At 42.4% G+C, this 15086-nt stretch overlaps 1 protein-coding gene across 2 annotated transcripts in view; it reads right to left on the reverse strand.

Moving 5' to 3' along the window:
• Positions 1 to 8552: 8552 nt before the first annotated feature.
• Positions 8553 to 15086, reverse strand: part of TMEM131 (transmembrane protein 131) — a 183903-nt gene continuing 177369 nt past the window's right edge. For both annotated transcript variants that reach the window (XM_077814779.1, XM_077814774.1), the window contains 3 exons: positions 13264 to 13361; positions 11095 to 11258; positions 8553 to 9568 (listed from right to left, as the gene is read on the reverse strand). In XM_077814779.1, the coding sequence (XP_077670905.1) occupies positions 9272 to 9568; positions 11095 to 11258; positions 13264 to 13361 (559 nt within the window). In that variant the 3' untranslated portion in view covers positions 8553 to 9271. The remainder of the gene's footprint in view (positions 9569 to 11094; positions 11259 to 13263; positions 13362 to 15086) is intronic.

The raw sequence follows: 15086 nt of genomic DNA on the forward strand, positions 1-15086 counted from the left end.
TAGATCTCGAAATGCTTTATAAGGGACAAAGACTTTCAAAGTCATAACTTCTTGGCTTCCTTCCCAATCAACTCATAGGGCTTTGTGTGCAGAAGGGTCAGCCACCTTTATAACACCACCACCACTTTTAGTGATTTCAGGGGAGGGTTCTTTGGAAGGTCCAGGGTCTGTGTTTGTAGGAATGGGGCATAAGGAGATACAGAGGCCATAAATGGGCAGCCAGAGAGTTAATTCCGTGCTCAAGTATTGTGCAAGTGTAGAGGGTTAGGGTAGTGACACAAGGCTTGTGCCTAAAAGTCCAATTAGGAGGTCAGTGTCCTAGCTTGGTGTTGGGAAGGGGGAAACTCCCTGCTGCGAGTTAGAAAGGTGGAAACCTCTCTAAAGCAGAGTACTGGATCATTCTGAAGGAGGCTTTTGCTTTAAAGCTTTTGGGCCTGTTTCTTACCAACTTTTGCACCATTATAACTCTGACGTCAACAGTTACTTTTGAATTTCCGCTGCGGTAAGTAAAAGGAGAACTGGACCCTCTGGCTCTGTTGTTGAAACTAGTTAATACTACAAGCCAGATACTAGAGACTTGAGTAAAACTATCGTGTATAAAAGGAGGTGTGCTAGGAGAAGGGTGGGTGAAAAACAATGGAAGGGAGGAAAGGGAAAAGCAGTCTGAAGGATTGGGGAAAATATGATATGTATATATTGGGGAAAATATGATATGTGTATATATATATATATGTATAAATCAAATACCTAAACTGTATAAAAATAGACAGTGGGTAGGCAGGTGCAGAATGGGAACATGAAAAATTGACTTTTTTGGAGGAGGGTGGAAGAGGGTAGAGCTAGTCACAGAGAATAAATAAGAGGCCACTTTAATACGAGACATAGTGTCCAGATTAGTTAGATAACTTGACCTACAAGTAGTATATGGTAAAATATTTACAGGAAGTAATATCATTTACTGTACTTGTATCACGGTAGCACCTAGGAGGCCCAGTCATGGACCAAGACCCAGTTGCGTGCTAATCATCGTACAAACACAAAATGTAAGTACTGTTTCATTGCATGGACTCTGTCTGGCCCTGCTTTCTCCTTATGGCCATGTCTACACTTACCGGAGATCGACGCTGCTGTGATCAATGCATGGGGGTCGATTTAGCAGATCTGGAGAAGACCTGCTAAATTGACGGCAGAGCGCTGTCTGGTCGACTCTGGTACTCCACCGGAACGGGAAGAGTAAGATAAGTCGATGGAAGAGTGTCTCCCATCGACACAGTGTGGTGTAGACACTGCGGTAAGTCGACCTAAGCTACATCGACTCCAGTTACGTTATTCACGTAGCTGGAGAAGCGTAACTTAGGTCGACTTACTGTGGTAGTGTAGACAAGGCCTATGTTTCGCATGTTGCATCTTACCTTTGAAAATTGACATATCTCAAAGTACTACATTTACTTAAGCCACAGAGTGGTACTGTTGATCTATATTTAAAGCTCTCTAGTTATTTGCTGTGCAGAGAGAAATTTAATTAGTTAGACAAGGTGTGCTTTGCAAATCACTGATGTAATCACAATTGCTGGTAGTGTGGGGGAAATTTGCCAATGTGGTTTCTGTTAGGATATAGATATTCAGGCCTGTCTGCAAAGGCCTGTACTTTAAGAATTTAGGTGTATTCTTATCACTTGGCTAGTTCTAGAGGTATAAAAGAAAGAATCAAAATCACTGTCTGCTGGTGTAAGGGCCTTCTCTTACTGTGACAGTCTGAGGCCCTGTTCTTAGGCTAAGGCCTTTGGCTAAGCAGCAGAGGCAGCCATAAGCTAGGAAGCCAACAGTCACATCCTCACATTCCAAACTAGTCACATTGAAATAAGGTGCTATTGGGCTGTTAGGCACTATCAGGACAGGATTGTATTCCTATCACCTCCAGAGAAAGGGAAGTGCCTAGAAAATGTAAAAGGAAACTTAGTTTGATAGCATCCTGTCTGGCAAGAACTCACTTATCAGTACTGAGATGTGAAATCCTCACTTCTGTATTGTTTTGTCGTTGTAGTTCCCACTTTGCTATTGTTTGTCTGTATAATCTCTGTCTGGTTCTGTGATTGTTCCTGTCTGCTGTATAATTAATTTTGCTGGGTGTAAACTAATTAAGGTGGTGGGATATAATTGGTTACATAATCATGTTACAATATGTTAGGATTGGTTAGTTAAATTTCAGGAAAATGATTGGTTAAGGTATAGCTAAGCCGAACTCAAGTTTTACTATATAGTCTGCAGTCAATCAGGAAGTGAGGGGGTGGGTGTGTGGGTGGGGGAGATGGGAACAGGGAATGGGGATGGGGAAATTGGAATCATGTTTTGCTAAAGAGGGAAAATGGGAACAGGGAATAGGGGTAAGGAAATTGGAATAATGTTTTGCTAAGGGCAGGAATGGGAACAGGGACACAGGCGTAAGGCTCTGTGGTGTCAGAGCTGGGAAGGAGGATACTAAGGAAGGAAACTGGAATCATGCTTGCTGGAAGTTCACCCACATTGAATTGTTTGCACCTTTGGACTTAGGGTATTGTTGCGCTCTGTTCATGCGAGAAGGACCAAGGAAGGAAGCGGGTGAAGGAATAAGCCCCCTAACAGTTTCCACTGCCCTAGGGGCTAAATAGCTGAATCTTCTCAAGGAGGCTCCGCTAAGATACACAGATGAAAGCACAATAAAATATTGTCAATTTGCTGCAGTTGTCTGGCAACAGCCTACTGATTTCAGCAATATTCTACTCTCATTGTTTTAATAGCTGAAGTATAGATTTTTGCCTGCTATTATATGCTGACTTAGTATCACTGTATGTTTAATGGGCCTTGTTTTCATTTTAAATGGCTGTAAGCATCAGTTGAAACCTTAGGGATAGGGCCTGACTCCAAAATTTGTAATTCTAAAACAAACTGTAGAATAATGACCAGATCTCCATGGTCATTGCTTAAAGATTAACAGACTTCCACTGTGTATTTTGTGAGCTGGGAGGGGAAAAACACCATAGCATCTTTTTGCCATTTGAGTTCATCCAGCATTAAAAAGGGAACCTTCTTTCACACACATTGAAATATTCACAGCCTGGATTTGTCACTTGCTTTAAATGCGCTTTTTTTTTGCAGTTTATCTAAACTGTACCATTTCCCTGTGCGTTCTCTGTCCAGTCACTTTACAAGCACTAATGAATTTAAAGCTCATGATACTGATTTCCTTTCTTTGTGCCAGGCGATGAACCGAGGAAATCTCCCACTGGATGTTTTCTCATGATCCATTGGACTTTTCAGGAACGAGGGCCTGATACTGCAAACAAAGTCAATGGCAAAACCTCCCAGCGGCTTCAATGGCAGCAGGATTTGGCCCTGAGAGGTAAATGGGCAACCTCTAGCAAGGCAATTTTGAGCTGCAGTTGCAATAAAGGGCCTCCATTGATAGATTTCTAGTTGAAAGTGGGATTATGTACAAATAACTGGTTCTGGGGAAATATCATTTCATCTGTATTCTCTGTGCCATTCATAGCTGATTCCAGAGGCAGAACAATTTCAGATATTGGATCAGCTTAGGGGCTGCAGAGAAAATCATGCTGTTCTTTCCAGCCTCACTCTTAATCACTAATAGTAAAGATTTAAAAAGCAGAAGTTAGGTGATAATTTTGTTGATGTAGGACAGACTCCAGCTTGTTCTTGCAGTGCAGTGGGCTTTGTGATGCTGCCAGTGGTAAAAATCCTCCTTTCCTTTCAGTAACCTAAGCAGCTATAACTACACACACAAGCAGCGCACTGCAGTAACACGTTTCAGTCACTTTCTATGGCCCTGCATGGTTGAGGTCCCTCAAAATTCTGACTAAATCCTCTGGTGCACTTACGAAACCTAGGCCCTGTTCTTATATTTTACATGCCATGACAAGTCTTCAGCATTGCTTGCACTTGACCTAATTGTAGGGGGTCTCTAATTGATAAAGGACCATTAGCCTTGAGGAACCTCCAGGAGCAGCAGCATCCTGCTGAGACTTCTGGAATGAGGGACACAGGCATTAGTCCTCTTTCTCCTTCTTCCTTTCCGTGCCTCCTGTTGCCTGATTCTCTCTGTGTGATGCATGTTGCCTTCCCTGCACTGGGTTCGAGCAGGAGTAGTTTAGGAAGTGGCAGTGAGGGAAGTTAAGTCACATTAGGAGAACAAGGTCGGGGAGGAGACAGGGTCAGTGAGAACTCCCAGGGCTCAGAAACCCTAACCACACCGCACTTGCTCAGCTAGTCACCTCTAACTAGGGTAAGATGTCATCTTGGTCAGGTCTAGGGCTCCTGGTGTTTTCTTCCATTTTCCACAGACTGTCTGGGCACTTGATCACACACCTCTGCCCAATGACTACAATAATTTTGCAGTGGTACCTCCTTTGGATCTTGGAACTTTCCCTTAACTGCACCCCCCAGGGTAGTTTACTGCATAAGGGAAAGGCAGGTCAGAGGCCATCATAATCTTCTGGCCTGCACTGATGCCAAGATCGCAGGAGTCTTGATGATCAAAGCCACCCAACTGTATATTGGAAAGAGGAAGGAAGAAGGGTGGCCAGACAAGGTTGTAGAAAAGGATGAGGTAAAAGGAATATCCTAGGGAGATGAAGTAACGTGCGCGCTAGACAGAGTAAAAATGAGTAGGTGGGACGGCAATGTCCAAGTTAATAAATATGGTCTCATATCGTCAGCTCTTAATGGCATCTGCCAAGCATTTGGGCTTTGGCTGGTGCCTTATGCTGCTCAGTTAAAACAGATGGGTCAGTTTTGCTGTAAGCAAATTTTAAAGTGCCTTCAGTCAATTATTTAGCAGGCTAATGAGTTTCTGGGCCAGCAAGGTAGCTAGCAGAGGTGCAAGTGCACACAGGCCCCGGATGCTTCATAGACGTGGTCATAAAGCTGGTGTAGGAGGATGCTTGGTAACAAATCCTATCTCATCACTTCTTCCTGCATTTGCATGGGGTACCTGGCCTGGGCTTCGCAGCACCTTCATGATTCAGGCAGCTGTCCTGCTCCTTTGAGCGATTTGCAGCCTGTATAAAACTTAGCGTAAGTACTGAAGAGCAGCTCTGGCACAGCTGTCCCAGGCTTAAAAGTACAAAACATGGTGGCTTAAAACTCAGAAATGGCTCAGGTCTATGCTAGGGGCTAAAACAGAGTTTGGGCTGTGCAGATGGGGCGGGGGGGGGGTTTGTACAGATACCTGTTCAAGTATTTGTTTGACTACACCTTAGCTCAGTGAAGGTTTGGAATGAAAGGGTGGTTGTGCTCTCCAATGAGAAAATAATTTAGTGCTTGTTTTAAGTGTATATCATGTGCCTTCCTTGGGTACTGGGCACACACAGATCTGTGTGTATAATAGCAGCTAGCTTCCTTAGGAGGACAGAGCAGATCACGCTTCTACATCCATCCAACTGCTGCCCTTGCTCACAATAGGGTGCCACTTCTTGGGTTGGAGTAGGAATTGGTACTCTCATTTGTAGTCAAGCCTGCTTATATAAACTAGGTGCACAGGGTTAAATACCTAGAAAGCAGGAAGGAGCATTGTTTGAGAAGCAAGAAGCAAAAAGGGAGAGAAAATACTTAAGAAAATTGCCTACCCACAGTGGTTGGTAGCATTATTTAGACAACAGCAGTTGCAGCAGCAAGAGCTGTATAGCATACTACAACCTTAGTACACGACTATTGAGGGAATACCATGAACTCTCCCCAACACTTATTTGCAGGTTTATACTATTTGGCAATTAGGGAAGGTAAAGTTCAAGTGAAAACTTTCTCTAGGAAGCATAGCTGTGAGTTAGGTCATCTTGGGCAGGCCCAGGCCCAATGCTTCTTGCACTATAAGCTTCTAAAGCACTTTGTTTCATCTATAGCAATGGGAAACTTCTGCTCCGTTTCATCCATGTGTAACTTTGTAGGCCATTTCTCTACGTTACATGCAAACTTTGTGATTTATATTCCCCACTTACTGTCATTTGGTCAAGTGCTTTGTTCTTAATTTGCTTGATTAAGGAACAATTTGAACAAACTCTGCCTTCTCTCCAAACTTGTTGACATTTCTGCAGTGGAGAGGCCTAGAATGGAGTGCAGTATTTCAGGTATTCTCTCCAGGGCCATGCAGAAAGAGGGTGGTAGCTCTGAGGCAGTTACAGGTAGCCCAAAATTCCTTTGCGTCTTTGGGCATTCCTTGCTTGCCCACCTCTAGATTAGAATATCCTATAGCTGTTTTACAATAACTTGCATTTTTTCAGGTTGAATCTCTTATTTCACGCCCAGCTCCCAAAGCTCTAGTGCAGTGGTTCTCAACCAATTTACCATGGTGGGCCACATCCAATACTACCTATATGGCCCTGAGGATGGCGCATAGGCCACAGGTTGAGAACCACTGCGCTAGTGGTACTTCTCAGTTTAGGGTCATATCAGTACATCCAAAAGCTTTGCTATACTTCAGGTTTAATTGGCAATAGCCTCCTTTAAAGAAAAGACTTCTAGATACCATTGACATGTTTCCCGCTTTCAAGTCTCAGATCCAAAAGCAGACAGATGACCAAAGATATAAGCCCTTGTGCAGTTCTGAACCTGAGTCAGCTGATGGAATGGAACATAAGTAAGGCTGAGTCTGTCACGGATGTCATGGATTCTGTGACTTTCCGTGACCTCTGTGACTTCTGCAGCAGCTGGTGCTGGCTCAGGGGCTGCCTGAGCTGGGTAGCCCCTGGTCCAGCAGCAGCAGTTTGGGTGTGTGGGACGGGGATCAGGGCTAGGGGTGGGGGGCTCCCACTGGCATAGTTCTGCAGCTCCCATTGGCTGTGATTCCTGGCCAGTGGGCGCTATGGCAGCTGGCACTTGTGCCCCTCTGCTGCTTTGGCGCCCCTGACAGCTCCTCCCTGCCCAAGGTTTAGTCACAGGTATTTTTAGTAAAAAAGTCATGGGCAGGTCACAGGCTATGAATTTTTGTTTACTGCCTGTGACCTATCCATGACTTACTACAAATACGTGTGGCTAAGATTCCTCAGATTTTTTACTTTCCAGGAGTAGGAACCTTGTGAATCTGGTCTGTCAAGAAGGTAAAATTGCCTATACTTTTGTTTCTTAAGGTCTGTTGTGACTTCTGCAGATGCACACTTGCTGCTGTGTATAGTTGGAGTTTGGGTGGGAGCTCTTGCTTTAGAGTCTTCTCACTTCCTGCTTGGGTAGAAACAAGAGGGAATGGAGGCATTTGGAATAGAACAGAGAAGGGCTCATGTCTGAGGACCAAAACTCAAGAGCTCTGTGTGTATAACATGAAGAAGCAGAGCCCCTGAGGGTGGCAGTCCTTTAAAGCAGCAGAATAATTTTCCTGATGTCACATCTAGCATTTGAGGTGCTTTCGCCAGATAAAGTCAAAATAAATCTAGGCTTTTGATATTTTGTATAGTTAATAGATAAACTTTGTTAAAAGCCATTGTAGATGGAGGCTCATTATTGAATCCGCTGATACCTTCTTACAAAGGCCTGCTAGAAAAAGGTAGCACCTATTCTGCTTTAATCACCTCCCTGTGCTTAATACAGATGTTTTGTTGCTCCCTTTCTTCTGGGAAAACCTGGAGGATGGCTGAGAGGAAACATGCTAGGACATGTTAGTGGCTCTTGTCCACAGCACGCAAATAGAGAGCTGGTGACAGGCTGTCTTGTAAATGGTTCAGTCTAGTTACCAAAAGGTAATGGAACACAGTATATAAAGAATGGTTGGTGAACTCAAAGATCTAGCTGTCAGCCTGGACTCTACAATCCAGGAATTTCCAGGTTTTCTTGTATTCCTCTCCTGCATTTCTAAAGTTCCTTTTCCAGAAATTCATAGCTCTAGCTTTGTCCAGAGGCAGCAAGAACAGCTGATAGTAATGCCCTTCTTGTCTGCTTTACTGCTCCTGCTGGGGAAGCACTGAGTAGCAGAGGTAGTCTTCCTTCTCTACGTTGTACAAGCAGTTGTTGGAGAGATTACTCTGCAGAGAGCTCACCATGAGGGAGTGAAAACAAAATCAAGTGTATCTTTTGCTGCCTTCTGCAGCTTTTATCCCCAGGAAGCACTAAGAACCTACTTGATTTACTGCTGGCAAAGGGCACTATCAAAGCATAGGGGTGAACTTGATCTGCAAGCCCAACACACACAGCTTTGGAGGAGACAATGCGCCTAGTATTATTGTCTAGCGACTGACAGGAAGAGCAGCATTACCAGACTAGAGGTGTAGCCACTGCCACCAAGCCTGTTTCTAGCAAACTTTACCGCAGCTGGCCTTCAAAAGAAAGTTTACACTCAGTAGGTGCTTTTACACAGTGTTCTTCTAGAGAGCAAACCTCCATAAAGGTGACCTGCACCACTACAGTTCCTCTGAAAACCGCAGCTTGCAATGGAAGGTGTTTCATGTGCAGTGGGGTTCCAGCTCATAAAGCCCACTTGCACAGAATGAAAATTGCCTTGAAGCCATTATGGCTAAACAGATCTGTACATATGCACATCTGCAGAGCCTGGAGCACAGAAATACAATAGACAATTTTTGAAAAAAAAAAAGCATTTTTTATTTTAAAGTACAACCCAAAGTTGTATCTGTAAGAAATGCACGGGGTATCTTGTTTTTTCCACAAGACTTGGCTATGTGCATTTCAGTTCAACTTAAAAATGCATTCAGGTTTACAAATGTACAAACAGCACGAAGTGTACGCTGTCTTAACAGAATGAATCCTCTTACATTCAGCCATTTTTGCTCTTCATGTTTTTACATTCTTAGAACCTGTGTTAACAAAGACAGCCTTATTTTAAAAAAATACTCTGCATTTTTAGCACAAGGTGCTTTTTTTAAAAAATTAGATTTTGGAGCATAATACTGGAAAAAAAATTAAAAACCAAAACCTGGTACTTTGATAAAATTGCTGCATGCTGGGACCATTTTCTAATTCAAATAGTCTCCCAAATAAAGAATGGCAGATGATAAAATATGAAACCCATGAAAATTGTTCCGATTTACAAATCTTAGCTGAAGTTTGGTTTGTCACCACACTGACTTTTTCAAGCTTAACTGAGACCTCACGCTATCATAATTGCAAGATAGACTTTAAAAGGAGAAAGTGATGAAAGCATGACTGGTTCATAACTTTGTTGCAAAAAGGGAAGAAAAAAGCAATGGTAATAAATAGCCTGAAAATGATGTTTCAAAAATGGCATATTCAGAATTGTATCATGATCTGGATAAAAGTCCCTTTGTATAGCCTAATTTCAGTTTTCATGAGGATAGTGAGTGTTAGACCAAGGATCTGAGCTTCTTCTTCCAATTGTAGGGCTCCAAATTCGCCATGGATTATAGGTCTGTCCCATGTCTTCAGTCGGGTTAGTAACGCTGGCAGCAGTAGATGGAGGAGGAGCGGGGGAGTTTTCACTGCCCATGAGGTCAATACCAGATAATGTATTTGCCGGAGTGGTGAAGGGAAGGGTGCTGTTGAGGTTACTTGACCAAATAGAACTGCTGAATGGAGTGGTGGTAGACCACAGGCCACTGGGATTGCCAAGGATCGACTGCAGTACAAAAAAATTAATGCTGTATTAACAGGTTTATAACTGTAACTAACAGTCTTAGTCATTACCCATTGTCTGATAGCTTTCAAACTAATGTTTCCTTTCACTCAGACATGTTTAGTTATGAAATTGTCAGATGCACTGGACTTCAACATCACCTGAGCTTTCTAATGCTTAGATAAAAGCCTGATACGTTTCCGTATGTTAAACAATTACATACCAATGAATTCTGCATTTGAGGGCAAAAATTAAAACTCATTTTGGAAAATTAAGTAGTAACAACCTGGATTTTGAATCTCAAGATTTTCACCTTGAATATTTAATCTTCATTTCTGCAATTCCCCCCTACCCCCCAAGGACTGGAGGAGTCAAAACTTGTTGGAAACTAATGCAAAACTAACTATGCACCAGCAAAAGGAAGCTACTGAGAAGTGTTTTAGGTAGTAGTTGCAGAGGATGCTGAAGTGGTACCAAAGTGACACTCTTATAATCTCTCCCATGTCACTAAAATGGTGAGTTAAACAAAACAGTTAAGGTTTAGCAACAAAGGGTGTGCATTACACCACCTAAACTCTTATATGAGGTCAACGCTGCATTGAAATGGGGAGGAAACTGTACACAAACTAATTTTCCTGTACACTGTAAGTGCTAACTGTAGTAAGAGAAAAGTGTGTGATGAGACAGTTCAACAAAAACCCTTCCCCATTGCTGTCCTGAATGTCAGAGTCTTCATACTAAATGAGTAAAATATGGAGTGTGAGGATGAGAGGGCGGAGCTACCACTATCTGTCTGAATGTAGGATCCATTCTTCTCTCTAGCTAGCTATATGCAAGACCTGGGTTGTTAAAGTCAAAGGTCAGCGAAGAATCTACCCTTCAGTTTCCGATTTCTTTCTCTGTATTTATGGCCTTTGTTTTTAAGCTGCAGCGTTAGGAAAATCTGTGACTCTTGAAGAGTGGGTATGAAAACATCATGCGTCTTGGACTGTAGTGATTTATCGGTTGGGATAATAGTGGGGCTACCAAACAGAATCAAGATCTGCCAAATGTCACCTTGGCTGCTCTTAATTGTTCCTGAAAGTGGAAGGAGTAGCTTTACAGGGGATAGAGCTAATGCTCCTGGCTTTCGGCGCAGGATAGATAGCAGCACTATGGGTGTGTATGTGCAATGCTGGAAGTGCTTGGGTACCAAACAAGTGATTTTATAAAAACTCCAGGTGCTTGCACCATTGCTGTAAGACTGGCCCTAACACAAGTATTTTGTATAAAGCAACGTACGCTGATCTATCTGCAGGTGAGCCGATGTTTTTCATTGTTTTTTACAGCACCCATATGATTTTAATCATTTTTTTTATTCAACAGCTATTTTATTTTGACTATGTAAAATGGTGATTATGTTCTTCCTTGTCAACCCTTCAGTTGAAGACTGAGTGGTGCTGAAAGTTCATCCAATTAAAAAAGATTAGATACTACTGACGTCACGTGGCAAAAAGATTAATAAAAGATTATATAACCTGTGTACTTACTGCAGTTGTGTGAGTTGGGGAACCTGAATTTGTTGGCCAGGAGGGTACAGGACCTGTAGCTGAAGAGTCCCAGATGGATGAAGGGATGTTACTAACTTCACTCCAGTTTCGCTGCATATCCTGGCCATAAGCAGATCGAGGGAGACCAAGTTTGCTGAAAACCTCTAAAAAGGAAAGAAAACAAACATGAACCCTTCACATTTCCCCTGATATTTTAAACACAATATTATATTTTCCACAGTGTAGTGGATACCAATACAGAGGGGGAGACACAAAGATAGAAAAATAGAGAAAGCTCATGTAACAGGAAAGTACAGATCCTATCTGATGTGCCAGATAGGGGAATAGCTGAAAAACTTATCCGGTGTAATCCTGGAAGCTTGTGGTCCACAGCTGACATCTTACTGGAACCAAGATCATACTTAGAGAAAAAGTTACATACACACTACATATGGTTTAACCCCTCTTCAATGCTTGCTGCAGAACTGGATATTAACTCAGTGCCAGGAATTGGGATCCCTTGACCCCTCCCCCACTTACAAACACAATGATGTTGGCAAGTTCATGTCGGGAATTCTTAATGAACAATAAAGAATAAATCCCAGAGCTGGAACAGGGTAAGATGATGAAACAAGGTCTCAGGGATCACATTTGCGGCATTACCTTCTCTGTTACAGCTGTAATAGACCAGGTTTTTCACTGCTGTAAAAGAATGTCAGAACTGCCATACTGGATAAGACCCACAGTCCATCTTGTCTAGTATCATTTCTGAAAGTGGCCAACACTAAGTGATTGGGAGGAAGGTGCAAAAACCCCACAGTAGGCAGGTATGATCTCATCTGGTCTTACCCTGATCCCCAATAGCTTGAGACGGATTTAAAACCTGAAGCATGAGCCCTGTATCTGTTCCAAAACACTGTTTCCATTACCTGCTATAACTGCATAGTCTTGTTATCCAAATAAACTTCCAATCCCATTTTGCCTCAATGACATTTTGTGGCATCAATCATTTAGTAGGATTCAGAGTTCCACAATCTAATTATGAATTGAATGTAAAGTGTTTCTTTTTATCAACTTTGAAATTTCTACCGTTTGGTTTCATTGAAAGTCCTCCTGTTCTTTTGTTCGGAGACAAGGAGAACAGAAGCTCCTTATCTATCTTCCCTAGAGCAGGTGTTATTTTATACAGTTTTTACATCCCGCAGCTTTGGCAATCTGAATACTGACACATGTAGTTTAGAAAAAACTTCCCATTGCTAGTTACCTTGCTGTTGATCTTCCACTAGTCTGTTAACTAGTATTTTTGGAAGCAGCATTTCCTCTCAGTCACTCAAAAGAAGCACCATACTACCAAATGAGAAGTCAATCCAACATCGCAAGACCCAGTGGCATAAATCTGAGACCTCATAAAGCTTCACAGCAGAAAACTGTTTGAAATGGTCAGCTTCAAATAAGAGTATAATCTCAGCCTACTCTCTGTTCCTAACCAAGTGAAGCAGCAAACATCTGTTGCCTTTCTTTGTCCACTTTAGGACAGTCAAAACCAGAATGTTACTGTTGCTACAGTTTCAGCACATAAGTAATATCAAAATAAATTGCTAACTATTTCTTCTGGGTTTAGATATTAGACCAGTGGCTCTCAACCTTTCCAGACTACTTGTACCCCTTTCAGGAATCTGATTTATCTTGTGTACCCCAAGTTTCACCTCACTTAAAAACTACTTGGTTACAAAATCAGACAAAAAGATACAAGTGTCATAGCACACTATTACTGAAAAATGTCTTACTTTCTCATTTATACCATATAATTATAAAAAATCAATTGGAATATAAATATTGTACTTACATTTCTGTGTATAGTATATACTGAGTGGCATAAACAAGTCACTGTATGAAATTTTAGTTTGTACTGACTTCGCTTGTGCTTTTTATGTAGCTTATTGTAAAACTGGTCAAATATCCAGATGAGTGGAGGTACCCCCTGGAAGACCTCTGTGCACCCCTTGGATTATGCATACCCCTGGTTGAGAACTGTTGTACAGACTCCTCCTTCCCCTTAAACAAAAAAACTGAAGAACTATTTTTATTTTTTCCAGTATGGAGAAAGGAATGAAGAATTTTCACAGTCCACTGTTTATTATTTACTAATTTTAGTGTTAAAAAGCTCACCTCCAGTTAAGTTGAAAGAATTTCCAAAGGCTGAGAATGAATTGAGGGGTGTGAAGTCAGGGCTGCTAGGGTTGCTGATGGGACTCCACAAACCAGAACTAAACATACAGGGGGAGGAACAATACACAAAAGTTAACACTGAAATGGTATTACTAATGATAACAACTTAGTGCTATACATATAAACATTGTGTGGAACAGACAGATATATTGTTAGGAAGTTCAAGTCGAAATAGGATACCAAGTGTAAAGAGAACTGAAGTGACCAACTATTTTAACATAGTTTTTAAAAAAATTTAACTCATCATTATTGCACTTAGTTAATTTACATTTCTCTTATTTGTCCCTAAGTATTTCAATTAGCCTTTTTGCTTACTTTTCTATTGGCACCTGTCTTATGAGAGATAAACCTCTCTGGAAATAAAGCAGATTAGTTAATTGTTACAACAAGTGCACATTTGACAATAGCTCTTTCACTCAATTTCTCAGAAGTTTTTGGTGTCACAATCTAGGAGAAATTCTCTGCCAGACAGGTCAAGTCTAGGTTCTAAATTATTTGAGAGATCCCTTAAAAGAAAGCCATTCAATTACTAAGTTTGTAGTTTGACAAGCAGAGAGGTTAACTGGGATCAATAACATCCACCCTCAGAGCTCATTCTCTCCTCTTGCCCATTGCCCTCAGCATTGGGAAATGCAGTCACCATTCCTGCCCTCAAGGTTAAAGTCGGAGAGGAAGAGCATTGCACTTGGTTCCTCTGCTCTGTGGTCAGAAATTCCACCTATAGGCTACATCAGGTGAACCTAGTGCATGCTTCTCAAAATGCTGAGAAACCATGTGGGTTCCCTATTGTTTGGATGGGGACAAAGATAGAATTGTCTCGCAAAGGGAAAAAGAGTTAAAGAAAGGATAAGAATCAAATGGCATGAAGGACACTTTCCCCTGCTTCCAAGTCACCCATATACAGTAACTCCTCACTTAACGTTGTAGTTATGTTCCTGAAAAATGCAACTTTATGCGAAACCATGTTAAGCGAATCCAATTTCCCCATAAGAATTAATGTAAATTGGGAGGGGGGGGGTTAGATTCCAGGGAATTTTTTTTGGCCAGACAAAAGACATTATATACATCTACAGTACAAGTTTTAGACAGTTTGATACTGTACACAGCAATGAATGATTGTAAAGCTTGGTTGAGGTGGCGGAGTAAGAGGGTGGGATATTTCCCAGGGAATGCCTTGCTGCTAAATGATGAACTAGCACTCGGCTGAGCCCTCAAGGATTAATATGCTGTTGTTAATGTAGCCTCACACTCTACGAGGCAGCAGGGAGGAAACACGAGAGGTGCAGGGCAGTAGCTGCAAACACTTCTCTGCAAAAACTGAACATGCTGATGAACCCACGCTATCCAGCTGGAGCGCACCACTCCCTCCTCCTGACAGCACATGCACAGCTGCACAGGTGCTGACTTTCCAAAGCACTGAGGGGTGTGTGCCTGAGTGAGAGAGAGAGAGAGAGATGTGCATTGACCCTTTAAGTTTGCTGACCCCACTTCAAGTACGTTGCCCTTTTAAGCAGATCAGGCAGGAAGCAACAGCTTCCTGCGAGCTCCCCGTCCCCGAACCCTGTGACTGTCCCCTCCTCCACTTTGTGGAGAGGGGGTACAGAGGGGGGCAGGAACAGGGAGACATCCTGACATCAGCACCCCTCTCCCCCACACCCTCAGCAAGCAGGAAGCTCCCGGGAGCAGCGCCAAGGCAGAGGGCAGGGCAGAAGCAGCACGGCAGTGGGGGGAGGGACACCTGAACTGCTGCTGGGCAGCTGCCG

This window comes from Eretmochelys imbricata, chromosome 1 (genome assembly GCF_965152235.1).
Source record: "Eretmochelys imbricata isolate rEreImb1 chromosome 1, rEreImb1.hap1, whole genome shotgun sequence".
Classification (NCBI taxonomy): domain Eukaryota; kingdom Metazoa; phylum Chordata; order Testudines; family Cheloniidae; genus Eretmochelys; species Eretmochelys imbricata.